Raw genomic sequence first — 26,957 nt, forward strand, 5'->3', positions numbered from 1 at the left:
TTCGTGAGCGTTTGAGCTTTATAAACCGTACTTTTCCTACCCCCTCGTCTCCCTCTTCCTGCGCGGATGAATCGTTCGGTGCTGCGGCTGTGGTGAATGAGATTGAAGAAGAGTTCTTGTTTTGTATCTCAGTTTCTCTCTTTTTTACACGCGCAAATTAAATTTAAACAAACAAAAAATAAGGTCGGTTAACCCGGTAAATTTCGGCCCGGCGCGCCGCTACAGCTATGTGAGGGATTGCGTCGGAGGATCTTTGCCGAGATCTCGGAGTGTTTGTAAATATTTATTTAAATAATTTGTGGGGGGAGAGAGAGATAGAGGGAGAGAGAGAGAAGCACTACTGCTCAAGTGAGTAGAGGAGGGTAAGTGCACCTTGGGATCTTTTTTTTATTATTGCAACTTTTATGCGCCTCGCTTCTGGACTTTGATCGTTCGTTGACTTTCCGTAGCTTTCTCACATCCGAACCCCGTCGCGATCGGGTGGGTAGAGAAGTAGCGATTTTGATGCAAAAATTCCCCCTTATTTCTAGGAGTTGAGTGGTGTATTTCTAAGTGCGGCGCGTGAAGGGGTCGAACCTTCCGCGCGTATTGTTATTTTCTAACAATTTAAACTTCGCCGGATACATTGTTGCCGCAACGCTTGTTTCCAGCTCACTGAAAACAATGTATCCGATGGAAGTGGGGGGATACAAGGGGGGAAACGAAGATCTTGTGCTCGTGCATGGCTTGAATTAGTGGTTGCGGCTCAGTCGAGTCCATCTAACTGTAATTTGTGCTGTTGGCCTGTTAGCTTTAGCTGGGTTAGCCGTAGCACAATGTGAAAGCTTCTTATTTCCACTAGCAGCTTTATAAAAAGATTCACATTTATTTTTTTAGTTTTCAGTGCTTCTAGTCCGCGAACTTGCCGTAGGTGGATGATAAAGTCGTGCGCTTTAAAGCAATGCGATTTTATTTTTGTTTCTTCAGAAAGTGATGTTTGGTGTTGCTTTTTTTTTGGTTGTTGAGGCAGAGTTATTCTGGAGCTGGTGTGCTTTAGCTTGCACCAACTATTACTGGGTTCTTTTGTAGAAAGAAAAATGTGACAAAAGAGAAGAGAAGAACAAACTAAAAAGGCTTGTCGTTTGCCCTTAGAAAGGATGAATGTTTGTAAAAGTATAGTGACGGTAAACATCTCGTGCATCTTCCGTGTTGCTGAGGTTTATAATAGTGGCCTAATCAAAGTGCGGCTGAACTTTTTTTGTCATTTGTACACCGGTGGTCGGATCCAGAGAAATAAAGCCCTGTTTAATACACAATCTCTGGATAATTTTTGGTCAGACTGCATCACAACAGTCTGTCAAACTGCTTTTGTACTCTTTGTTGAATTTTTACAGGTGTCAAATTGAAGCATTTGCATAACAGGAGGAGCACAACACACCCTACACTGATTTGGGGTTCATTTATGATATACTGTGTATAGACAGCCATAGTCATTTTTTATGGTCTGTATTAAAGGCGTTTTTGGCTTTGAAGAAGTTTGGTGAAGCTTTTTGTTGTAGTTAATGTCAGTTTCACTTTATATACAGTAGTGACACTTTACAACAAGGTTGTAATTGTTTACGTTAGTAAATGCGTTTGCTAACATGAACTAACAATAAGCAATATAGTTTTTTTTAGCCTTTATTGATCTTTGTTAATGTTGGTTAATGCAAATAGAGTTGTTTATATCAGTTCATTGCGTGTTAACTAATATTAACGGTTACATCTTTTGATTTTAAATATGTATTGGTAATTAGCTAAGATAAATAAATGCTGTGGAAGTCTTGCTTATTGTTAGTTCATGTTGACAAATATTACCTTATTGTAAAGTGTTACTATTTGTGTTATGGACTGATTGTTGATATGTTTACTATTGATTGTTGTTGCCGTCTTTTAATGTTCAGATGGTTTTCATGTTGTTTATATTTTGAACTTAATAGTTTGTTATTGCTACATTTTGATCTTTGTTACAATTTGATGTGTTATTGTGCTAATATGTTAAGTTTAGGTGTTTTTACTTTAACTTTTCTTTTCCTGGATAGTTTCACTTTTAAAGGTTTCACTTTTGCAGTCTAAGCATTTGCTCATCTATCATTAAATATAAGACTTTACGTAATGAATATGATCCTTTATTTACTTACAACAACACTGAAACTATTACAAAAGTTTCATTGTTAATGCCAACCATGTCTATGAAGAATTATGCAAAACAAACCGCTGCTGGCTTGTGAGACAGTGACAAATTTCTGTCGTATGGCTTGTGTGCTTTCAAATAGAGTTGTGTAATATTTTGATACCTCATTAAGGCTTGGATTCTATTTATAAAGGAAAATAATGTTTCCTCCTTTGTGCAGTTTATTTTTTAACTGTGTTATATCAATTTGCTGATGTAAAATATCAGCATTTAGATTAATGAGTTTTCAGGATTATTGCCATTTGTTAAAAAGTAACTCAAGTTTAGACATTGAAAGCTAATAATAATCATTATTACAGTAAAACTGTTTTATTAAAAACTACATACCAAATTGATCACAAAAATGTGTTGTTGTCTGTTATTTGCTAACACTCTTGCTTTTATTGAAATAATACAATTAATAGTGTTTTGTGTGGGATATTGACTACACAGAAAAGTTAAATTAATAGACTTTGGCTATATTTGACCTGGATTGAACACAATGATTTTGTAAAACTATTTCAACAGGTCATTCTTAAAACTTTTTGCAGAAGCAAGAAGCCACACAACTGCATATCAGACTGTAATTCATTTTATAAACTCAAATGTAAATGCTTTATTTTAAGTGTACATTCACTAATGAGGTCTGGTTATTTTAATAGTTAATACATATATGATTTGTTGGGATGTTATGAGAGACTAAGTATGACGAACTAACTGAAAACCAGTCGGCATCACGATTCAACATCTTTTATGGCATTCATAACAAAATACTTTGATATGAATTATACCTTATGACTGTATGCATCACCCCCAAAACTCTTAAAAGTTCAGTTCATTGTGCAAAATCTTTCCCCGTTATTCTTTTGTTCACCTCTATTAAGAAACATTTTTGTGATTTAAATATGATAATTACATAAATTATACTATAACAATTTCTTATTGTTGGTAGCATATTGCATTTTATTTTTGTTAAACGTTTATGCTTTCTCCTATATCTTTTTATAGCAAATAATAGCTAGCGTTGTAACCCAGCATGTTTTAGTTAATAGCATAGATCCATAACCACGGGGCCCCCTTGGGGGGCCGCAGTTTTATGACATTTTTAAAAATACATTAATTTATCATAAAGTCTGTGCAATTATAGAAAAATAAGCCTACTAACCAACATAACTACATTGTATAATGTTATGTTTTGTTTAAATCAAATACTAAGTTTTATGTCATGAATTTTATTTGTGGGGAAGGAGGGGCTCAAAGGGAAGCCAAAAAGCTTGCGAATTGTGTTCTAGACGTATTGCACTTGTAAAACTTATTTGTCAGTCCCAATTTAATATCTCAAAATTGTGAGTTGACCTGATGTTTGCCATTTCCTCTTTTTTTTAAGATTACATCACTTGATGTAGACTTTATATGATCAACGACATAAGTGAAAGTGACTCATGGCTGTAAAAATTTGTGCGGGTTTGTTTCCTGTTCTCTGTAGACTCAAGGTCCTGAGGTAACTGATGGCCGCGTTGTCTTGACTGATGTCATAGTTGGCGAACATGCGCTTCGCTTGATATCCCAGAATTCCATTTATCGGGAACGATCAAAGCTTGAGTTTTCACAGAGATATTTTAGGTCTGTTAAGATGCGGAAAGAGGCGCAAGGACGCGAGAGTTTGTGTCATGTAGTTCATAGACGTTGCAAGCAATTAGACGGATGCTGAATGCTGTGCTTGCAATGTTGACCCCTTTTTCCACAAGCTGTGTGTGAGGGAGAATTGGAGTGTCTCTTCCCATCTAACGGGCTTTGTGTGTGTGTGTTTCGTCTTGTGCAGGGAGTTGGAGAGAGAGTACGAACACTAGTCTCAGTGCCAGCTGGTAAGTCCTCTAATAGCTTCTGTTATAATTGTCCTCTTGGCACAACGCCACACGCCAAAAATCAATAAAAGTCAATGAATGACTGTAACACTGCCTTCGTTTCGCTCGCTGTTACACTAAACACATCTTTGCATCGTAGTTGTTGTTACGATTCGTCCCGACGGGGTAACTGTTCTGCCATCTTTGCAAATGTCTAAAGTTTTATCCAGTTTTGCTCTCCCAGGACCTCTATTTGGTTATTTTCCTCTTTGCCAATATACTTTGTGACCCCAAACAAGAGGTTCAAAATATTCAGCAGTACCATGTTGTAGTTTTTGCACCACATGAGACTTTCTAGATTGAGAAGTGAATTTTATTTCTCAAACCGTATTAGATGCCGACTTTTGCTTTCCCCCGAGGTGGCATTGGATTAAGTCAACCTCCAAACATCTCAGACGCCCTGCAGAATGAATGTTAAATACATAAAGTAAAAACCAGTAAACCTCAAACACCCTTCTTTCTGATTTCTCAGGACAGGCTGAAAATTTCCTGAGACTCTCTTTCCTCCGAACTGGATCAATGATGGAATTGCAAACATTACAGGAAGCCTTGAAACTGGAAATACAAGTCCATCAGGTAAGAGATCTCGCAGGGGCCTTTAATCGCTCAAATCACACTATTTTACCGTAGCCGTACCACATCGAACAGCAATTTCCATATGCCTGAAACACTCCCATCCGATCATATGTTGCTACGTCGACTTGTGTTTTAAGTGAAGGTTGCACAGGCGATTCAAACAATTCCTAAATCCGGCAGAACAGGTCGGCGAGTCCTCATTTCAATTCTTCCCTGACTGTTAGTCGCTGGATATGCGATAAATGAAGATATGTTGCTCGCAGTCAGAGGCGACGTGTCCCAGCAGGCAGAAAATTAGCCGAGCTGCCTGAATGGGGAAAAAGAAAAAGATGTGGAGGAGGAAGGAGGGAAGTAGAGAGATGGGAAAAAAAGAAAAGAATAGGGGTCATACTGGGGAGATAAAGCATACGCCATTAACTTCTATTGTAATGAATCATTTCAAGCAGGTGTTCTCCTGCATACTGAGGTTTTTTGTGTGTGTTGACGTTTGGCTTTGTCTTGATATCACACTGAATATTTGACAAGCAGGTGGAAATGGGATTTCAAGCCTATCTTCACCTAAAAACAAAACATAACTGGCTGTTCTGTGGTCTCAAGTGAGCCAAATATAACTTACCTTTGTGCTTTGATGAAACACAAACATTCAAGGTTTTTTTTAAAAGAAGTTTCAGTATTTTCATTTTCTAAGGTATTTATCAACTATAAAGTTAATTAAATCATTTATTTAATTCATCAATTAGAGATATAGTGTAACCTAAATTAATAGTTTTCATATAAATCACTTTTTTTGGAAGCACAGTTACCCTTATAGAGAGAAATGTCTGCTTTGTTTGAGTGCAGGGCAGGTGCAGTAGGTTGTAGTTTTACATGTTGGCCTGTAGATGGCACACCATGTCTGTGACTCCCTCCAAAACTGTTGCAGTAAGTTTTGACCGTCCTGTCTTCTCTTCTGTTACCATAGAAACTTGTTGCCCAGATGAAGCAGGACCCACAGGTAAATGTTTATCAATGTTATACTCCTGTTGATATTCTCATCACGCATTATTAATAATGGATACGTTATATTTAGCACCTTCCAACCACTGATTGGTGTCCTATACATTTAAGTGTCTTAAAAAGCTCTCCAGTGGTGTTTTGAATTTTTTTAACTGTCTTGCTAAAATAGTTAAGTTGTATAACAGTTGTCCTCCCACTTATCTTTGTGTAGAATGCCGATCTGAAGAAGCAACTTCACGAGCGCCAGGCGAAAATCACGGCTCTGAGTGAGAAACAGGTAAGACATTTCACAGGTCGTGTGACGTCATTCACTTGCTGCAGGTGCTGGAGATACAAGACGGGTGACATGTAAATGTTTAATTGCTTACAAATGTGATGAGGAAAGTTTAAATCCATGTCATATCTTCTGGGAAATCTCTGCTCTGATATTAAAAGTTGTAATGTTGATGTGACATGCATCCAAGCCATCTTGTTCGGAAAGTATAGAGGTTTTGGACAAATTCATATGTGCCCTAATAAATTAAACATCCTTGACTTCCAGTTGTAGCCTAGTGGTTAGAGAGTCAGGCTTGTAACCCGAGTGTTGCGCTGCTCCGGGTGTGTGTGTGTGTTCACGACTTGGGGTGCGTGTGTTCACTACTCACTGGGATGGGTTAAATGAAGAGGTCACATTTTGAATATGCGTTGCATACTTGACAAGCTTGTCACTTTTACTTTCTTTGCTGCTGCTTCCTCAAATCCATTCCACTTGACTTATTTAGAGTCCATATAATTTAAACTCCATTTCCTGTTTTCACTATTGTCTGCTGCGCTCCTGTGACACAACAAGGTAAACAAAGTTTTTAGGCTATAAATGCAATTGTTTAATTAAAATACACCAGAATACAATAAAATGACTTCTATTCCAGTAAAGTTTTGCTTCCGATGCATGCTTTTTTTGTAAGTCAAATTGGATAAATATGTCTATAGAATGTATAAATGTTAATTAGAACAGCACAATATTAAAGAAAAATGCGATAAGTTGCTGAATAATGCCAATGTATTTAGTTACATTTATATGCTTCGAGCAGCAGGTGAAAATCACAACACTGAGTGAGTTTATGGAACCAACATACATGTTTCATATTCTTTCTGGTAAAAAAGCTGCCATCTGCAAAGACCTAAAACTTTATTATACATAATGTTTTAAGTACTAAAAGCATTCAGTTATTGCAAACTATATGATATGCATAATGCACTATGCACATTTGTGGTTATTTTGATAATTTCAGTATAACTTGCTCTAATTTAAAGTGGCTTCAGTGCATCTTTTGCAACTTTCAGGCCCTGTCCACATGAACATAAGTATTTTCAAAACCGTAGCTTTTTCGAATCCGTCCACACGCAAACGCAGTATCAGGTTACTGAAACCAACTTTTTTTTTAGAAACTCTGGTTGTAGCGTCGCCGTCGTCATATAATCGGTGAAGCGAAAAGTTTGTGACTTGTGACATTGGGTCTTATTCACTAATAATTGCATTCGTTTTTCGTATATATACGCACACTTGAACTTCGCGTAAACGTAAACTTTCTGCTAATTCACAACATGTGCGTACGCACATGAGTTTGTTCTTATACTTGTTCTTACGTTAGTGAATTTTGAGTGTTCTACATGAGCGGCCGCATGCACGAGGTTGGTAATTTGCATAAAACATGCCCAAACCAGCTCCATATAAGGGTTTTCTGCAGCACTAGTCCACAGAAAATTTTAGAGCAGTTTGTCATAGAAGCAAAAGACCTCGAAAATAATATTATTATATTTATAAATATCTATCATCTTTATTATCGCTAAAGTTCCGTTTTGCTTTGCATTTTTTATTTGGGAGGTTTTGCTGTCGCTGGAGGAAGCCAGTGCTGTCCACCAACCGGAGGAACATGAAAGAAGTATTTGATACTTTAACAAATATGACATTTAATTAATATGACAGAGACGCGCATCTCTATCTAAAATAAAACGGTTAGGAGATCAAGTGATTGACGTTTGGACTTCTCATTACATTTAAGTGATGTTTACATTAGGCATTAAGCAGACACTTTCATATAGAGATTTAAAAAGTGAAAGAAAGCGTGAAGATTTGTCATTACGTGCATCTTTATATTTGTAGAAAAAATAAGTAATAATGTATAATATAATGCAGTTGTTTTCAAACTGGGGGCCGCGAGATGGTGCCAGGGGGGCCCCAGTTTTATGACATTTTATAAAATACATTTATTTATTATGAATTCTGTGTAATTAAACCTAAAAAATTATAAGCCAACTAACCAACAGCACTACTAGGTATAATTTTATGTTTTGTTTAATTAAAATATTACATTTTAAAACATTGTTTTTGTCCTAAATTTTCTTTCGGGGCGCCGGGAAAAAATGGACTGTACACAATTATTATATGGTAGTAAAAAATTTGTGGAGGTGGTAAAAAAGGTAGTAAAAGGTAGTAAATTCATCTCTATGATTCCTGCATATACCCTGATATAATAATAATAATAATAATAATAATAATAATAATAATAATAATAATATAGATCATGTATAATAATATATAATATAGAAAATATTATAATATAAAATATAATCTTGTACATTTTATAAATCAACACTATTATAAACATTATAATTATAGCGTTGTATTTGATTATAGTGTAAGTGATTAATATTGTTTACGAGTGGTTATAGGTTTTCTTGAATTTTTGCGTACATTTAGAAGACATTTTGATACTAATTTTTTTGTTGGATCACGATTTGTTTGTCAAAACATCCGTACACACATCTCACGCACAAATTTGTGCATACGCGTGCTTGGTGAATGAGACCCCTTGTTTGTGCCGAGGAGAGACTCTGCAATGGCTTCTGATTGGCCAAAATGGCTTTACAGTCAGGGATGTATCGCCATCTCTTGGTTTGGCATGCTATTGACAGGCTTCATACTGGTTTTTTGTGTGTTCGTGTGGATGCTGAGATTTATTTTGATTGAGAAAGGGTACAACTCTCCGTTTAAAAATATACCCCTGTACGTGTGGCTAAGCCTAAGTGTCGGTGTACTCTGTCAGTTTTTAATTGTTTTGTGGCTGAGAAAGAGCGATGCCATTGAAGAACCATTTTTGGTTCCTCAAAGAAAGATTCAGTCTTCGGTTGTTGAAGTTTCTTTATTGAACCATTAAGCCAAAAATGGTATCGTGAAGTGTGTGTGTATGGCTACAAATCTAAAGCACAGTGCCACTGTGTGTGGGTTGACTTTTGTCTTATCTCCTACTGTGAGGTGAAAACAACTGTGAGGTTGCTTCTTGAAAAGTATTAATTTGAGTTTTTTGGTACGGGGCAATATTTAAAATTTTCTCGTTCTTACTCGTTACATTTTGAAGTAGGTTTCATTAAAGAATTTTCACGGTTTACTGACTTCAACTGAACCCTGGCTTTGTCCTTAGAGAGGAAGAGAGAGAAAATAGAGCAGTAGAAGTACACAATTTGATTACTTTTTTATTTGCCTTTTTGTTTTAAACCCTGCATGAAACGTGAAGGGCAAATGTTTAGTGTGTGTGTTTCTTCAGTCAATCGTGACGAGGATTAGAGCACAAATCTGGCGAATGTTTATTCAGTTCACACACATCTATTGCAAAGATGAATTTTATATAACTCTTTCCACATCGCAAATCTATATTTATGGGGTTTAGTGTATATGTGTGGCTCACAGCATTGTGTTGTAGGTAAACTTTCCGCTTGAGAGTCTAAGCCGCTATAGTGCGATTGATCGTCCCTTTACAAAGAAAATAGTTTTGTCAAAATTCATTTGGAGGTAGAGACTTTCATTTATTGTTGTGCTTAGCGCAAGAGCTTTGTTGAGGAGTGTGTGTGTGTGTGTGTGTGTGTGTGTGTGTGTGTGTGTGTGTGTGTGTGTGTGTGTGTGTGTGTGTGTGTGTGTGTGTGTGTGTGTGTGTGTGTGTGTGTGTGTGTGTGTGTGTGTGTGTGTGTGTGTGTGTGTGTGTGCTCTCCGAGGTGTGCTTTGGCTCCAGAGGACTCTGAGGCGGCGGAGTGTGTGAGATGAATTTCAATCACATTTTCCTGTCTGTGTGTATCGTTCAGTGGGCCTTTATAAAAGCAATTTCACTGTAGTTAAGATGGTCTCTCACCTAAAGGGTCTTTAGACTAAATAAAAGCCACGGCCCGGCATCGCATAAGAACAAAGAAAACCAGGAAATGCGATGACTAATCATCTATTATTAGCATTTGTTGAAGGCAGATATAAACAGAACATTGAAAACACAAGATTTCTCAGAAACGTACGTGTGTTTCTGGTTTTCACAATTTTGCAGTCATGATTTCCTTGAACCGCAAATACAAAATATGTAAATTAATTTCTAGTTTCTTAGTAATGTCTCTCTCTCTTTCTTGCTTGTACACCCATAGAAAAAAGTGGTTGAGCAGTTGCGGAAGGAGTTGCTGGTAAAGCAGGAGCCCGAACTGAAACCCCAGATCCTCACGGCGTCCGCAGATGGCAAAGCCATCTTGCTTACGCCTGCCTGCCCACCTGCGCAGCTGCAGACGGGGACTACACACAACCAGGGGGCGCCACAGGTACAGTTTCACACTCCAAACAGCTAAAAAACAGTGAAGTACTAAAAGATGATTCAGTGCTGAATATTTACTTGTGACTTAACAGACAAAAAAGTTTCCATGCAACACAAAGCAAAGGTAGTACGCTGTTAAAAAAACGATTAGCTAGTATAGGGCTGCAATTCATAACGTTTTTCTATCTAAAATACTTTAAACTGCTATTTATTTTTATACATGTCATTGCCATGTGTTGAGCCTAAACATATTTTAAATGTCCCATGTTTTTATTATTCTGTTTTGGTCTTTTTTATTACTAAAAATTGAAATACACCGATATTGGCCAATAATCTGTATCGGACGAGAAAAGCAATTTTTCGCGCTATCGACCGATAGTTTAAAAACAACCAATAGTCATGGCTGATATATTCTGTCAATCAAAAAAAGCAAAATGCGATAAATTTGAGCTCTGTGTATAGAAAATGTATTAAAATCATGGTAAGGAGCTGACGTCAGAGGTATTCAGGCCAATCACAACGTACAGATTAGCCGGCCAATCAGTAACACAACGCTTTTCAGATCAATGAGCTTTGTACAAAATAAGATCGTTTTAGAAAAGCAGTATATCTGGAGCTACAAAACTGTACGATATGATATCTGGAAAATAATGTTTTTTAACCATTAACTACGCGAACAAATTGTGTTATACCAAATAAACAAAATAACGTTTTTTAGCAATGAAATAGGCGCACTTTAAAGGACATTATGTGAATGAATAACATTCAGGAAATGTAAACTTCAGAATTTAGTTAATGCAAGTTAATATAACCACCAAACTATCGGCATCAGTATCGGCAGATGTCAGTACGAATAATTGGCTATTGGTATCAGTGGAAAAATTCATATTGGTACATCTATAGTTAAAAATAAACAAAAAATTAGTTATTGAGCAAGCGCTTCTTGCTAGTACTCGTAAGTCTCCTTGCTTTACCCTGATTTGCAACTGCAAGCTTATATTAACTTCTTGCGTGAAGAAAATAATTCAGCAAGGAACGTGCAATTTTATGTTTTAAGCAGAGATGGCGATAGTGAGGAAAAAGGTACTGATTGCAGTTTAAGGGCGATTTATAGTCGTGCGTAGGTCCTACGGCGTAGCCGCGACGGCGTAGGTTCCCCGTCGGTTTTCATTTATACTTGTGCGTCGTTGTCCGCATCGACGTGCAAACACACCCGCAGACCGCTGGTAGGCAGTAATCACGCGTGTAACCACAGTAGCAACAAAAGAAGTCATAGAAGAAGAAGCTTAGCAAGTTAACCTATGAAGTTAACCCACAAGTGAAGAAGAAACAGCAACTTGTTGTCTATGATTTGAGAAGACCAGCAATGATGGAAGTAAATAAACAGCGACTTTTGATGCAGTTTGAGTTAAATCACTCCTCAACTTGGCTCATCTTTGTTTTCACCGTCACAAACGGAAATACCTATGACGCAGTTTTTTTTTACCTGACGGGAGGGGTTCTGGTGGACCAATCACAGCGCTTGCGGTCCGCGTAGATCTGACGCGTTGTTAAAAATTTGGTGAGGTGCGCGTCAGGCTACGCAGAGCTACGCACAGGCTACATATAAGCTTACGCCGGACCTACGCACGACTATAAATCGCCCTTCAATGCTACGTTTACACCAGCCATGGTAGGGGTGTCAAGCGCAAGTGATTTCAATGTTAAGTAAATGTAAAGACGCGTTTACCCGCGCCTGGAGGTCTTGCGGTGCTAATGAGCCATTAAGCGCGGCATGGTAGACGCGACTCTGCTTCATTGGTGTGTCTAGTTAGCGTGAATGACACGAATTGAGCGTTGCCGCGAGAAATGCGTGAGTTAAAAAATCTGAACTTTGGCAGAAAATCGCGCAGTGTAAACCAATCAGGAGCTTGTTCTAGCAATGACTTGATTACAGGAAGCGAGCGGAGAATTTCACACGCGGCTTTCACACGCAAATGAAGCGTGTAAACTCAAAATGTTCAAGCGTCCAACTACGTGCGAATAGCGCGTTTTTGCCGCTTCTGCCGCGTTTAGTGTGAATCCAGCATAAAAGGGATAGTTCACCCAAAAATGAGTTACTTACGCTGAAGTTGTTACAAACCTGTAAAAGTTTCTTTGTTCTGCTAAACACAAAAGGAGATATTTGTAAACGAGCAGAAAACAGGAGCACCATTGACTTCAATAGTAGAAAAAAATATGGAAGCCAAGGGTGCTCAAAAATTATTTGGTTACAGACATCACTCAAAATATCTTCATTTGTGTTCATCAAAACAAAGAAATTAATACAGTTTGTAACAACTTCAGGGTGAATATATGATGGACTGTCCCTTTAACAAAAAGTAAAAAAACAGATCTTTTTTGTTATAGTCAAAATATTGTAATTAGAATAATAAGAAATTGTCTCGGATAAAACCAGAAAATTATTATTAAAGTTGTATATTTACAATTAACTTTGGCATAAATGTAACTTTCAACATCATCCTTTATTTTCTCCCCAATTTATAACCCCCCAACACCACCTTTTGCGAGAAGACTCTAACCGTGACGCCGGTCATCACCACAAAGACTCTACCTCTCGTGCTGAAAGCTGCCACCCCCACCAGGCCTGCTTCCATGGCAACACAATGCCCCACCGTCGCCATGGTCACTGCCATCAGCAACCCCCCAAGACCCGGCGCCAATTCTGACTCCCAGAGCACACCAATCAACCTTCAGGTGGCCGGCAAATTGCCCAATCAGGACACAGAAACCGCCACACGGATTGTGTCGAAGAATGTTATTGTTGTGAGTGTGAATCGCTTCCATGGATTTTTCTTGTTGCAACTTTGTCTTTAATGAGAGTTTTAGTTTAGATAAATCCATATTTTATTCATGTAGATTTGTTTGTTTCTCTGTTTAGCTCCCTGTAGACTGGTAATAGTTTGACCCACTTTGCTTTGATGTATTTAGAGCAGGATGTTTATGTCTTAGAATGTGAAATGACTTCCTTTTTGACGACGATGTGCTTGGCAGTGGCGTACGGTGATATTCGTCTGTGATGTAACCAGAATGCAAAAGGTTATGGATTTTTGTAATTTAACCAATCAAGCGCCCAGTAAACGGCTGGTTTTATCACAGGTGCAGGCCACCACCACCTCTGCCCAGCCCATCAAAGTTCCCCAGTTTGTCCCTCCTCCTAGACTGACGCCTCGACCCACCTTTCAGCCACAGGTGCGTCTCTGTTAGACCTGCCCCCTCCCTTTTCCCTTCCCAGTTTGTGCAATTCAACACCAATGCCACTAGAGGGCAAACTCAAAAACACAACATGGTTTCAGAGGCCTGAATGTCATATTAAAGCCCTTGTTTGGAGACACCATAAAAATGTCAAGTCACTGTGAATGACTATGTTTTTAAGGTGGGAACTGAATTCGCTGACACATTCAAGACATGAGCTTAACGTAGCTTCACACCTAGAGACCCAAATTCCTCCCGACATGTAAATCACTCTCACCTTCTCCTTCCCAGCACTGGCTGTTTCTGTGATGCTGTCTGTTTAAGCTTTTGTCTATGATTTAATGTTTTGAGCGTGCGAGAGCAAACGTGTGATACTGTTTTTTTTGTAATGATGCTTTTCTTTCCTGCTTTTGTTCCGTCCTGATGCTGCGTTTCTAAGTTGCTTTGGCTGAAACTGTCCTTAACCCCACCCTCTGAAAGAGTGACATCACTTTTGACCTCATGAAGCTATGTAATGCTAAAAAGAGCTCAGACAAACCTATTTGGTGGACTTTGTATGCACTGTAAAAAGTAAAAGTTGGATCTACTAAAATAATAACTTTAATTGGTAAAACTTAAAGGAAAACACCACAGTTTTTCAATATTTTACTATGTTCTTACCTCAACTAAGATGAATTAATAAATGCCTATCTTTTTCAATGCGTGCAGTTTTAATCTTTGTAAAGCTTTGTGAATGTGTTAGCATTTAGCCTAGCCCCATTCATTCCTATGGCTCCAAATAAAAGTTTTATTTTGTGCCACCATATTTAATCGTGTAACTACTCATGTAACAGTCTTTAAATAGAAAAAAACATGGAAGCGTTTGGTGGCTTATAAATTCGACCTTATTTGGAGCCATTGGAATGAATGGGGCTAGGTTAAATGCTAACACATTCACCACACACTGTACAAAGATTAAAAGTGCACGCATTGAAAAAAGATATGAATGTATTAATTAGTCTAAGTTGAGGTAAAAACACAGTAAAATATTTAAAAATGGTGGTGTTTTCCTTTAAAAAATTTTTTATCAACTTACATTTTCTCAGTTTAAAGGAACACTTCACCTTTATCCACCTGTTTCTTGACGTAAATGTGGGTGCCGCCATCTTTGAGCTTTCCTGTTTTTTTTGTTAACTCTGTTTAAATTGTATATTCTGGAATGTTCTTTGGGGGGCTTTACAACAAAAATTTAATAAATACAGTTACAGAACACCATTCCCCACCCCGTCCGACAAAAATAAATAAACGGACAAAAAAATAAATAAATAAAATGAAATTTAAAAAAACATAGATAAATAAATAAATAAAATAACATAAACAAAAACTATTACAAATTATTACAAATGTTCACATACAAATATCGGTTGTTGAAAGAAAAATATATTTAAAAGCAACCAGTCTTTACATTTCACTTTGTCTATCTATTAACTAATTGCACAAAGGGGGAGCATATCTTTTTAAACACCTCTGCTTTTGAGCTTTCCTGTTTATTACTTCCGGTGAGCCACTAAAGCTAATGGTAGTCTACTGCGAAGTACACAAGTGTGCCGTTTTGACTGGCTGTGTAATGTTTATTATGATATCCAGGAAGACCAACATAATTTGCGCAGTTAGGGGTTGCCATAATAGCTGATACAAACATGCAAATGTTATATGCGTGCTCCCACTACACTGTTTTCTACCGGCTGGCTATTGAACCGGAAGTCTCGTACCCGAAAGAAAATACGTCACATCACTTACTTCTGTGTTTGAGAAAAAGGGGATAAAAACGATAATTTACTCTCCCCCATGCCATCCAAGATGTTTATCTCTTTCTTTGTTCAGTCGAGAAGAAATTAAGTTTTTTGAGGAAAACTTTATTAGCGAAACGATCGTCATTTTTGCCAAAAAATAATAATAGATCAAATTACTTTTAAACCACAACTATTGAGAACGCCCCATTTCAACAAAATCCAGTGTTAAACAAACAAACAAACACACACGCACAGCTTCACTGCTACCCCGGATAAACTATATGCATTGTTTCTATAATAGTGGGTCCTTTGGGAAGCTAAACAAGCTTAAATTTCTCTAACAAACAACCACGAACTTCTTTGGTGATGTTGATTTCTTGTTAGCTCTTGGTTGGGGTGTGCGTGCACTGTTAAGGTGCCTATATAAGGACTTCCACTGTACCCAGGGGCTCTGATACGCAACACATTCAGAAGTGAAAAAAACTTTCAGAAACTAGTAGGAAAGAGGAGGAGTGTGTTTGGCCCAGAAATTCTCCATCACATATCCAACTGTGTTTCTGAATCTTTGCCAATGTTTAGCATGATAAACCCAGCTCTAACTGTGTTAATAAATCAGAAAGCATGACGTGCCATTAGACCTGCCCTGCAGGTTAATCCAGCTTTCACTTTTTACAGTGTGACATTTTACTGGTGTATAGATTACCAAAGGTTTCAGAATAAAAACAGGTAATATTTTGTCCAATGAAGGTCCAAATTGCTGCAATTGTAGTTTATTTCTGATGGGTCAGGAATACAGGCGATGCAGTGTTTTGGTTCCAAACATTTTCGGAAACTTGCTTTAATGCTCTATTCAAATTGCAGATCATGTAACATAGGCTTTGTTTAGGTTTAAAACAATTTTGGTTTTGCCTCACAGAGTTTAAAACTCACACAAAGTTAAACAAAATACGATTCACCTTTTAAGGCAGAGCTCAGTGTGGCATTACTTATGGCTGAGGTTGCCTCCTAACACAAAACAGCATGGCTGTTGAGAGCATGGAAACCGAGTGGCCTTCATGACCGATTAAGCCTGGACCTGCTCTCTTGTCTAACCCTATCCTGCCGTTTCGCAGGTTCGATCGAAACACCCCGTGCCCAACAATGTGCCCATCGCTCCGGCCCCTCCACCCATGGTGGCAGCTCCTCTGATCCAACGGCCCCTGATGCTCGCCACCAAGCTTACGTCATCTTTGCCTGCCTCTGCCGGGCCTATCCATCAAGTACGCATCGTGAATGGACAGCAGTGCACCACGGTCGACAAGACCATGGTCACGGGTGGCACGGCGCAAGTCACGGGCATCGTCATCAGCCCGGCGCAAACACTTCAGATCAGCAACCTTAACTCTGACACGAAGGTGAGAATGGAGGTAGTATGGTGTTTGATTTACTAATTGTAACCTATCGATTACTTCAATTGTTTATTGACTTGATTGTTTGCATTTAAAAAAAGTATCCTTGTTGCACTTAAATTTTTTTGTTTAATCAACTTGAATTTACAATAAATTTCAACTTTCTTGACTAGTGAGGAGTTGCTATAAGCTACAACTTTATTTTTATAATTTATAGCATATATATTATATATTTTATATATAATTTATTTATACTTTACTTTTACCTTAATAAATGTTACTCCTTTTTGACCCTTATCCAACGTATTGTCGCGGTTTGCAAGCCGGCCATGACAAATGGGGGCTCGTCCGGGATTTGAACCCAGGACCTCTCACTAGCCCAACAAGGAATTTTTACAGTGTACATGCACAATTATTCATGACAAAACAATAAGAGGCTGATCTCATGACAATGTTTTCAATTGTAAACTCGAACACTTATGTGGTTTGACATCAGTTTTGATAACAGCGTCTTGTCAAATCAAAAAACTAATCAGGATTACAATTATTGGTGAAACAATAACATAATGGCCAAAAGCCTCAGTTACATCTGTCCATTTGTAGTATGTTTGTGCACCAAATACAGTGGTAAATCAGATTTTAAAATTGATGAGTTGACATCCTTTAGTCGTTCGTTTTGGATTTAGCCAAACTATTTGTTATTAACTAGGGTTCGGCCGATAGACTATTCTATCATCTAGTGTGCCTTCATGACGATAGTTGGCATGTTTGGTCATTTTAGTTTCAAATTATTATTATTATCATCATAGTTTCACATTAACATGCGCATTGCATACTTTTCCTCGCATGAGAGGGCTTGTGGGCTTTTCTTTGTACAAGAGAGCTTGTAATGCGCACGACTCTGACTCCTTGCACCTGAGCTTGTAATACGTAAAGCTCTGACATTTCCTTGCACTACAGAGGTTGTTAGGTGCGCAGGGGTTTAAAACCAGTGACTGTGATGTCCCTGGCTCTCTGGCATGCAGAACATTTCAGGGCGCCTGGACATCGCGCTCTGATTAATGGCATCAGTTTTAAAAAGGTTGCGGTCGTGACAGTGTTGCCAGCTGCTCTGAGAGTAAATCTGCTTATTTTCTTGTCCACCAATCCAGTGCCTTTTTCGTAAACGAGTAAAAACTGAACAAATAAATTAGTTAACACTTGCCCCACCCTGATACGATCGTGTATCGGCGATCTCACAGGCTGACTATAGGACGATCTCACTATGGGGTATATCGCGACACACTATTGTTTACAATATATTATTTAGTTTTTACCGTGAAGTTGCTTTACAGAAAGTTATAAAACATTTCATAACTTCAATGTAAACTTAATTGGCAATAATAATCGCAATTATTTTTTGTCATAATCGTGCAGCTCTACCTTGTCATCTGATAACGGTAATGTCATCGCATGTGTTAATTCAGTCTATAAGCATGCAGGAGTATAACCAAAACAACAAGGTTCACAATGCTCAAGTTTATTAACGCTTCTCCAACAAAGTTTAAAAAATTTTGATGCTTTATAGTCAAGGGTCACTTGTTGTAATAAACCTACCTCATCGTCCATCCAAACCAAACTAAACAATGTTTTGGACATCTTAATATGTATATATTTTATGCTCTGTAGAAGAAGGCTGATCTTTGTTGTGTAAACATAGGTTAAGTCTGTCGCTTTTGCTCTGAGTTTTACACATTTATTTATTTTCTGTTTTTTTTATTTTCTCCATCAGACTGTGAAACTGCAGGGAGGAGCAGAACAGGTGCTCACAAGCCCACCATCCTCCTCCTCTCCTCCTCTTCCTCCCACACCCGCTAAGGTCAAACGAGAGGAAAGCCCGCAGGTACCGCGCACCTCCGATGAGTTTATATAACACATTGAAATTGCAAATCCTTTCCCTTGATTAACTGATGAATAATGGTACTTTTTTCACCTTTTTCAGAAACTTGCCTTTATGGTGTCTCTTGGGTTGGTCACACACGACCATCTTGAAGGTAAGTCCTGCGGTTAAAAAAATTAAGTTAATTAAGTTTTTTTTATTGTACCCATTTATGTTTGTTGTTGTTTGATGCATTTCTTGCTTGTTGCAAATTGATGCAAGTCTTGAAGGATTTTTGAAATGAAAGTTATGTAAGTAGCAAACATTTCGTAACCTGATTTGCTTGAAACGCAGAGATTCAGAGCAGAAGGCAAGAACGTAAGAGAAGAACAACAGCGAACCCAGTGTACAGCGGAGCAGTGTTCGAACCCGAGGTACAGATGTTGTGCAGTTTCCTCTTCTGATTTTGAGATTTGTAGAGATCTATGGTCCTTATCTAACAATCTGACTTGTGTTGTGTCTCTCAGAGGAAAAAGAGTGCCGTTACTTATTTGAACACTCCTCTGCATCAAGGCACCAGGAAGAGAGGTCAGCCTTCACATCTGATATGTGCTCACTTGCTAAAGTTATTGTAGATTTGCTGCTTCTGTGTATCTAACAGACACCTAACAGACACCTCTCTGCTTTCTCTTGCAATCCTTTGTTGTTTCTTTGCTCGGGTTTAAAGTCGCAATGAAATTGAAATTAAAAACTATATATGTATTTTTAATAGTGTGGTATTATTAACAAATGTCTTATCTGTGAGCTTCATTATTTTTTAAAAATTCGTGTGTGCTCATAATCTTTAATCAAAAATGCAAATCTCCTCCCCTCCTCAAAACGATCTCTCTTCACTTCCGGTCAAAAGTATGGCAGGTGGGCGGGGTCCGGGAGAAGATCGCAGTGATTAGCAATTAGCAACACGACCCAACTTCAAACGATCCAATCAGATCTCGATGGACAAATTCAAATCCAGCCCTGCCTTATTTCATCTCAAAAGCCGTTTCATTCGGATATACGTCACCACGGGGAAAATAAGGCAATCGCTACTTCCGTTTCATGGCGACTTTAATCTCTCTGCAGTACTACAACTGTTTGGTAGACCTGAGCTGACATGTAGGATGTGTTATAAAGTTGTAGTTAAGAAGCAGTTGTAGTTTTTTAGAGACTAAGATTTAAGTTTGGGTTAAATCATAAAATACTCAAGAATTGAGACTTTAAAATTTTTTTGTTTTTGATTGTTAATTTGAATTAGATTTGACTTCCTAATTTCTTAGGAAATTTAAAACCATTCTTATTTAGTCAAATCTAAACTAAACTTATTTAGTGAAACGTAAAAAACAATTGCTTACTAGCGCAAAATGCAGATATTGCGGCATGTCTGTAATTTCAAATCTTACTGGCTCTCAGTGACAATGGGTGCATCCCAATTCAGGGGCTGGATCCTTCGAAGGATGCTAAAGTACCATTATTCATCTAAAGAAAATATGGCGCATTGATACAGATTAAACTACCCAACAGTATATCAAATTTACCAACCTTACAAATATACAAAAGTAAAATGCAACATACACAATATTGCAGCCAGTGTTGGGAAAAGTTACTTTTCAAAGTAATGCATTACAATATTAAGGTACTCCCCAAAAAAGTAACTAATTGCGTTACTTTTCATAGAAAGTAATACTAACGTTACTTTTGCGTTACTTTTTCTTAATTGGCTGAGGATCTCTTTCAGGCCTTGCAGGTGTTTTTTATGACTGAGAAGTTCTGCATTCAGAAAATGAATATTTCCATCGCAAATATTTCTTTAAAAAAAAAGTAACTTAAATATTAAAGTGTACATTTATAAAGGAATTCGTTACTTCAGAAAAGTAATATTATTACGTAATGCACGTTACTTGATTTACGTTACGTTGACTAGATTTGCCATGCAGATACATCACGTGACACACGTCGCCTTAACAAATTAGTCGTTAACTGGAATGACGTTAAACAAGCGCAATTTAACCACATAGGACAGATCTATTTGCATTTTAATAAAACAACGCCTCTCCTTCTTCTTTGTTGGATAATTCTTCTCCCGGGGGCTCACAGGATAGTAAAGGGTCCATCGAATGAACACTTCAGGATCTTTCCGAAAGTATTAGGTCATCCGGGTACTGTTTTTCGAGTACTATAAATTCGGACATACTATTTGCCTCGCCTACTGCTTTTCGCCTACCATATAGTATGGAAGTAGGCGTTTACAGACGCAGCAAAAATGTTGTTGATCCAATTTTGAACTAGGGGACCCAGAAAGGGATTTAGCTTTTATGAAAGCTTGCTGAAATATTTTTTATTTTTAAGGATTTGTGTGTTGGTTCTGCAGTGTTAAGCACTACATTATTTTATTATAAATTGTTTACGTTGTATAGCAGTTTTTGGAGAGCACATGATGTGTTGCATGCTTATTCTGGAATGCGGCAAAAGCAGAAACATTTATTGATTATATTTTATTTGATTTTTCATTAAGATAGCAGTTGAGTCAGGAGTCTCCACAGGAGATTAAGTGTCTGCCTGTTTGTGGCTTTGGCTTTCTCTATCTCTCCCTTTTTCTCTCTTTCTCTCTCTCTCTCTTTCTCTCTCTCTCTCGCATTGCATATTCCCTGCATGCTGCTGTGGTCATCTGTCTGTTGCACTAACTGCTTTTTGTGACCCTCCTTCTCTACCACTTCCGCTCTCTCTCCCCGCCCTTTGTTTCCATGCTAGCCAATGAGGATCCCCTTTCTAAGGTATGTTGCAATCAAAATATGCCATTTTATTTCATCTTTGTTTTTTGTTTTCTTTCTTTTCCCTTTTTCCTCCTCCATTTTTCTGTTCTTTTCGTTTTTACTTTCGTTTGGTTCGTTTGTTTGTTTTTTTCCTTTCTTGTCTGTCTCATTTCACTCAGGTCGCCCTCCCAAATACAGCACCACCAACACAACCACCAGCAGCGGCAACACGGAGCTGGGCTGCAACCCCCTGCTCTCCCCCACCAGCAGCCTTCCCGACTCCCCGGCCCCCGAGCGGCCTGACACGGGGGGCTTTCCCCTCCCTGTCCACCCTCATTCTCTCCCCCAGCCCAGCCCCAGCTCCGGGGATGTAAGTAGCCGACGAGCCAAATCTGGGTGATGGTGTTGTTGACAGCCCCCCATTTCTGTTACTGTTCTAGTAGAGTTGTCCCCATCTCGGGCTGCCCCCACTCCCCCCAAAACTGTACGCTGCATTCATACTGTACACCTTAAAGATTATCGGAGCAAGGTAACACTGTATGTTATGTCCAAGGTGTAGTTTGGTTGTCCGCCAGCTGCTACGGCTCGCATAATGCAATTTTCGTCATTGCCGGAGTCGTGTGGACTGTCTGTGTGCAGCCTGGTTAACAAAAAATGGAAAACTTTTTTCTTTGCTGTTTATTTACACAACCGCAGCATTTTGAAAGCCTGAAAATGCAGACCTTTTAAAAAGGCAAAATATGCACGTTTTTGAAAGCAATACCCTTATTTGGTTAAACAACAAAAATAGGAATTTGTGAAAATGATGACATCATGCACATGTTTATTACGTGTTTAGACATCGCCAACTACTGGCCTGTCATGCTTAATACAGCTTTTTAGTCATTTTTGTGGATCCGTGTAAACGGGGATCATTTTAACAACGTTGTCGTCTGTACGAATAAAGCAAAAACGATTTTTTTAGTGCATTGTTGACATGTAAACATACCCCAAGCAAATACATTGCTAAAAGAGCACACTTCATGGCCACACTCAAAATTGCACCATGAGTTTAATTATTAGTCGAAGAGGAGGATTGAAACAAATGTGCTAAGCTTCCCAACATTCTCAAATATGGTAAGGTTTCTTCAAAAATACTAAATTTTGAACAAAAAGCTCAGGTTCAGAATGATGCTCAAACATACACAGAGTTTTATACAGCATTTGGATCCGTATATGCATTAGTGTTTTATAAGGTTGGTAAGTGCATCACCCAGTGCATAATATAGCGGATATATGGATTGCCGCAAAAACTCGTCCTTGGCAGGACTGGTCTTTCCAAGTCACTTCCTTTATAGGCTAGGCGAGGCTTCTCTTTAGCATTCGGAGAACGCGTTAATGGAACACGCTAGCAAGTGCACGGCATTGTGTCATTACGTCAGTAAAAAGGTGTGCTTTCGGCACTGCGCGCATAGGATTGTGGGTGATTTATAGAGCGCAAAGGATACACCTATTCATCCTTTCCTGTATATGGGATATTTTGCGAACACCGGACTCAGTCCTTGGTTGAAATTCTGTGGATCCTCAACATTGGAACAGTCCTTCGACGAATGTCAATGACGTAGCATCCTCAAATTCTGGCTTTCGAGGATCCTTCCTTGACATTGAGAAATGCCTTTCATGTCTTGAAATGCTGCCTCCAAAGGATGCCTTTTATAGATGACAAAACTCTGTGCTGTCCCCTACAGGTTAGGAGAAGTATCAAATAACGTGGTATATCGGATATGTCCATCTTGGCTCACGGCAACAAGTATATTCATAAAGTAGTGTATATTCATAAAACTGTGCACAAAGCGTAGCAGTTGGCAGACAAACAAAGCATACACCAGCCTTTAGATTTCACTTTTCATTCTGGAAAAACAGACCTGCACTGTCATTTATGTGTTTTTGTATTTGTCAGCAGTCTTACAAAGTAAACAGTCCTTCTTTTCCCTCCCAACAAATATTAGACCTTAAGTAATTAGAAATAGTGTATGTTAGTATAAACAGTATAGATTTCCTTAAATCCTTATTCTTATTAAACCTCTGAGCATTTATGTGCCAAAACACTCAGTCATTAATAAATAAATGATAAAACATTTTAAAAAAGTGATTAATTTAGATCCAAATATTATGTAATAAATTATTATTTTACTAGCAGCTAAATATCCAGTGCCCTGACTTATGTGATCAATCTAATCACCAATTAAATAAAAGCCCTTCAATTACCAGTCAGCTCCTCCCCTCCTTACCTTTCCCGTTACCTGATTCGTCCAGAACAGAAGGGGGCGGTGGTACTGACACCTGCCGTTCTTCCCGACAGGGAGACATCCACGAGGATTTCTGCACTGTGTGCAGACGCAGTGGACAGTTGCTTATGTGTGATACATGTTCGCGCGTCTACCATCTCGACTGCTTGGATCCGCCCCTCAAAAACATTCCTAAAGGCATGTGGATCTGTCCCAAATGTCAAGACCAGGTAAATAGCAGCACAACTAGCCCTTGGCCGGTCGTATCCCTGCCTAGTCAGTGTGTTATAATACGCAAATACTCTTACAATATTAGAAATGGGAGATTAATTAAGAGTTCCCTCTTCCCGTCAGTTTTGCCCCTTAAAATAAAAGAGTTGTCTTCAGGTGTAAGGCTGTTTCAACCTTTGTAAGTTCTCACATGGTTTGGTATTGATTGTGCCTTTTTTCACCCATCATGTAAGTGTTAGACAGCATCCAGCACTCCCATTGAAGTTCTTTTGTTCATCACTGTTGTCATATACAGATTTTCTCCATGCTTTTCCAGAGGTCAGGTGGCACAGCGCTGCTTTGGTATTAAGAGAATGTGTTTTACAGGTTCTCAAGAAGGAAGAGGCCATCCCGTGGCCGGGAACCCTAGCGATCGTCCATTCCTATATCGCTTACAAAGAAGGTATAAACATTTAGGTTTTGAACATTTGGAAATGATAGCTGCTTCAGAGCAATAGTGTCCCTTTAAGACTTAGAATGGAAACACAGTCCATAATGACTTGCAAACCTCTTTGCAAGTGAGTTAATAACCCTTGCATTGAGTTTACAGCTAAAGGGCTCAATATATTTAGTGATGCCCTATCCTTCAATAAGCCCTTTGCGATACATTGTCAAAGATCCACACTGCAATGCCTCATCATGGGTTCGAGAAACCTGTAAACCTCAAATGGACCACAAATTCACTTTGGGGTGCCTGCCAAATGAATAAATGAAGCAAATAAATTTATTGTGTTTTTGTTTCCGTCTAACAGCAAAAGAGGAAGAAAAGCAAAAGTTAATGAAATGGAGTGCTGATCTAAAGCTGGAACGAGAGGAACTAGAACAGAGAGTTAAACAACTCAGCAACTCTATAACAGTAATTGTTTTTTTTCTCTATTTAAATGAAGCATCTCTAAAATAAGATAATTATTATTCCTGTCTTATACTATGATGACTTACAATGAAGGCTTGTTTGATACTAAAACATAGAAGTGAAAGACACAGCTTTCTTATTATTATTTGTTGTTTAGAATAGTTAAACATTGTAATGTTACTTGCATGTCATTAATATTATGTAACACTATGTTCCCATCCTTCAACAGAAATGCATGGAAACCAAGAACAGCATTCTTGCCCGTCAGAAAGAGATGCAGGTCTCTCTGGAGAAGGTGAAACACCTGGTCCGTCTCATCCAGAGCTTTAATTTATCTCAGACCACGGAGACGGACGTCCCGCAGGATTCCAAACCAGACCGCACTGAGTCGGGAACCATCAAAGACTCCACAGACGCTACGCAAGCGTGCGTAAAGGAGAATCCCACCGAGCCCAGCGTGCAAGTACCGGTCACCGTTGCGGTCCCAGAACCCCAGACAGAACCCGAGGTAGGCGAAATGGCAGAGCCGGCAACCGCGGTCACACCCGAGGCTGTTGTGGGCGAGTCGAGTGTCGTGGAAATGGCCGAAGCTTTGGTTCCAGAGCAAATGACAGCGGCTGCGAAAACAGCAGAGCTTGCGGAATCGCCCCAGGTCAGGGACGTTAAGACCAACGGGGGGACGGACTGCGTTTGTACCGGATTGAACCCGGAAGAAGAGGAGGCCATGATGGATGCCGCGGACTCTGAGAACATCCCTCCCAATGGCAGCAGCTGCGCAGAGGATTCTGGGAAGATGGAGGTGGAAAGGCAAGAAGATGGAAGTCACGGAGTCAACAGCAACAACGGCAAAACCTCAGAACCTTCCCAGCAGGCTTTGCCAGCCCCTCTTAGCAGTGTGGACAACCCCAAATAGTTCTCAGTTTCGCCCTGAACGTACTTACGTCACCAAAACATTTCAAATAGATTTCTTATTGCACCTTGAACTGGTGCGCAAAGTTGCCAATCTATACGTATATAAATATATATTATACATATATATATTATCTATATCCAAATAAATGTTGTTGGTTTTTTATTTTCTTTTTCTTTAATACATAATGGTAAAACTGTGTCAACAGTTCTTCTACAACCAAGACGCAGCAAGTCCTGGTTCTTGAAGACCAACAGAGCCCAAAGGGTTAAAAAGGGTGACTTATGAAAGAGTGTCATGCCAATTATCAGATTATTATTATTATTATAAAAAAGTTAAACTAATAATAACAACAATAATAATGATAAAGATGATGATGGATAATTTATCACATCAGACCAGTGTGTGCCTCCAGCATGGGGTTTGTTTCATAGATTGTCTTCTCTGGGGCGAGAAAGGCAGGGCGGACGTGTCCAAAGACTGCACCCAACACCCCGTTCGCTTCCGGGCTTGAGTGGACCGACAAAACCAAAAGCTTCTCTTTGCGAGCAGGACAAAAAAAATCAAAGCATCAGTATTCGCCAGCATCGAGGCGAGGATCCTGTTGCTGGCGTGTGTTCGACTAAATCAGGACTTGACCAGGACCACCTATAGCAACCCCCTTCTTAACTCTGCATCCACCTCCATTTCCCAGTTAGAAGTAGGAAGCGTCCCGTAACTATGTCATCTCAGGCTAACCAGCAGTAGTCAGCGCACGGGAAAGCCCCGTAAGGTTTTGATAAAGGGCTGGATAAGAACGCAACACCAGAAGCCGCGTTATCAGTTCTCGCATGGTAGAATAGTTTGAGAAACGATGTCGGTTACGTGTATCGGACGAGTCATGTTTCGAAGTCTGTGTGTCTGTATGCTGTTTGTAAATTGTTTTTATTTTTTTTATTTTTTCAAAAACAAACACATGACACAGTGTATGTATCTGAAGAGTATTTCTTGTTTTTTTTATATAGGAAAATATATTCAGGTCTTCCTAGTCTGCATTGATAAATAAGTGCTTTTCTGTTTCACGAAACAGTGGTTTGTTATCAAAGGTGTTTAAAAATGGCAGGAATTATGCAGGCTCAAACAGAAGCCCATAATGACTGTCTGTTTTTGTTTCAATCCTAAACTGCCAAATGCTCGAGGTTTCGTTTTAATCCGAAATAATGGATATATCCTCTTACTGTGTGTTTGTTTAGTCTAGAATTATGGAAATGTCCCATCCCCGTGTTCCCGAAATCATTGCTTTTTTTGATAGAAACAATAATGACAATGTGTCACAATTTGCTGTCTTAAACTCGAGGGTTTGATGTAT

At 38.8% G+C, this 26,957-nt stretch overlaps 1 protein-coding gene across 8 annotated transcripts; it reads left to right on the forward strand.

The window, feature by feature from the left end:
• The first annotated feature begins 104 nt into the window (after positions 1-104).
• On the forward strand, positions 105-25,774 carry phf21ab (PHD finger protein 21Ab). Of its 8 annotated transcripts, none has more exons than XM_065291495.2 (18): positions 105-362; positions 4,014-4,056; positions 4,568-4,671; positions 5,633-5,665; positions 5,879-5,944; positions 10,108-10,275; positions 12,819-13,073; positions 13,407-13,499; positions 16,387-16,668; positions 18,434-18,544; positions 18,644-18,695; positions 18,875-18,954; positions 19,048-19,108; positions 21,489-21,679; positions 23,651-23,806; positions 24,174-24,249; positions 24,599-24,702; positions 24,929-25,774. In XM_065291495.2, the coding sequence occupies exons 3-18, from the start codon at positions 4,615-4,617 to the stop codon at positions 25,610-25,612; spliced, it is 2,469 nt and encodes an 822-aa protein (XP_065147567.1). In that variant the 5' UTR covers positions 105-362; positions 4,014-4,056; positions 4,568-4,614; the 3' UTR covers positions 25,613-25,774. The 8 variants fall into 8 exon arrangements, with proteins under 8 accessions (XP_065147567.1, XP_065147573.1, XP_065147572.1 ...); XM_065291498.2 differs by having other exon boundaries at positions 107-362; positions 12,822-13,073; XM_065291496.2 differs by lacking the exon at positions 105-362 and adding an exon at positions 392-480.
• The last annotated feature ends 1,183 nt before the right edge of the window (positions 25,775-26,957 follow it).

This window comes from Paramisgurnus dabryanus, chromosome 23 (genome assembly GCF_030506205.2).
Source record: "Paramisgurnus dabryanus chromosome 23, PD_genome_1.1, whole genome shotgun sequence".
NCBI lineage: Eukaryota > Metazoa > Chordata > Actinopteri > Cypriniformes > Cobitidae > Paramisgurnus > Paramisgurnus dabryanus.

Coding starts and splice junctions, on each gene's coding strand:
- phf21ab (XM_065291495.2), top strand. CDS start 4,615: ATGATGGAATTGCAAACATTACAGGAAGCCTTGAAACTGGAAATACAA. Junction 4,672..5,632: donor TGGAAATACAAGTCCATCAG/GTAAGAGATCTC, acceptor CTGTTACCATAG/AAACTTGTTGCCCAGATGAA. Junction 18,545..18,643: donor AACGAGAGGAAAGCCCGCAG/GTACCGCGCACC, acceptor CACCTTTTTCAG/AAACTTGCCTTTATGGTGTC.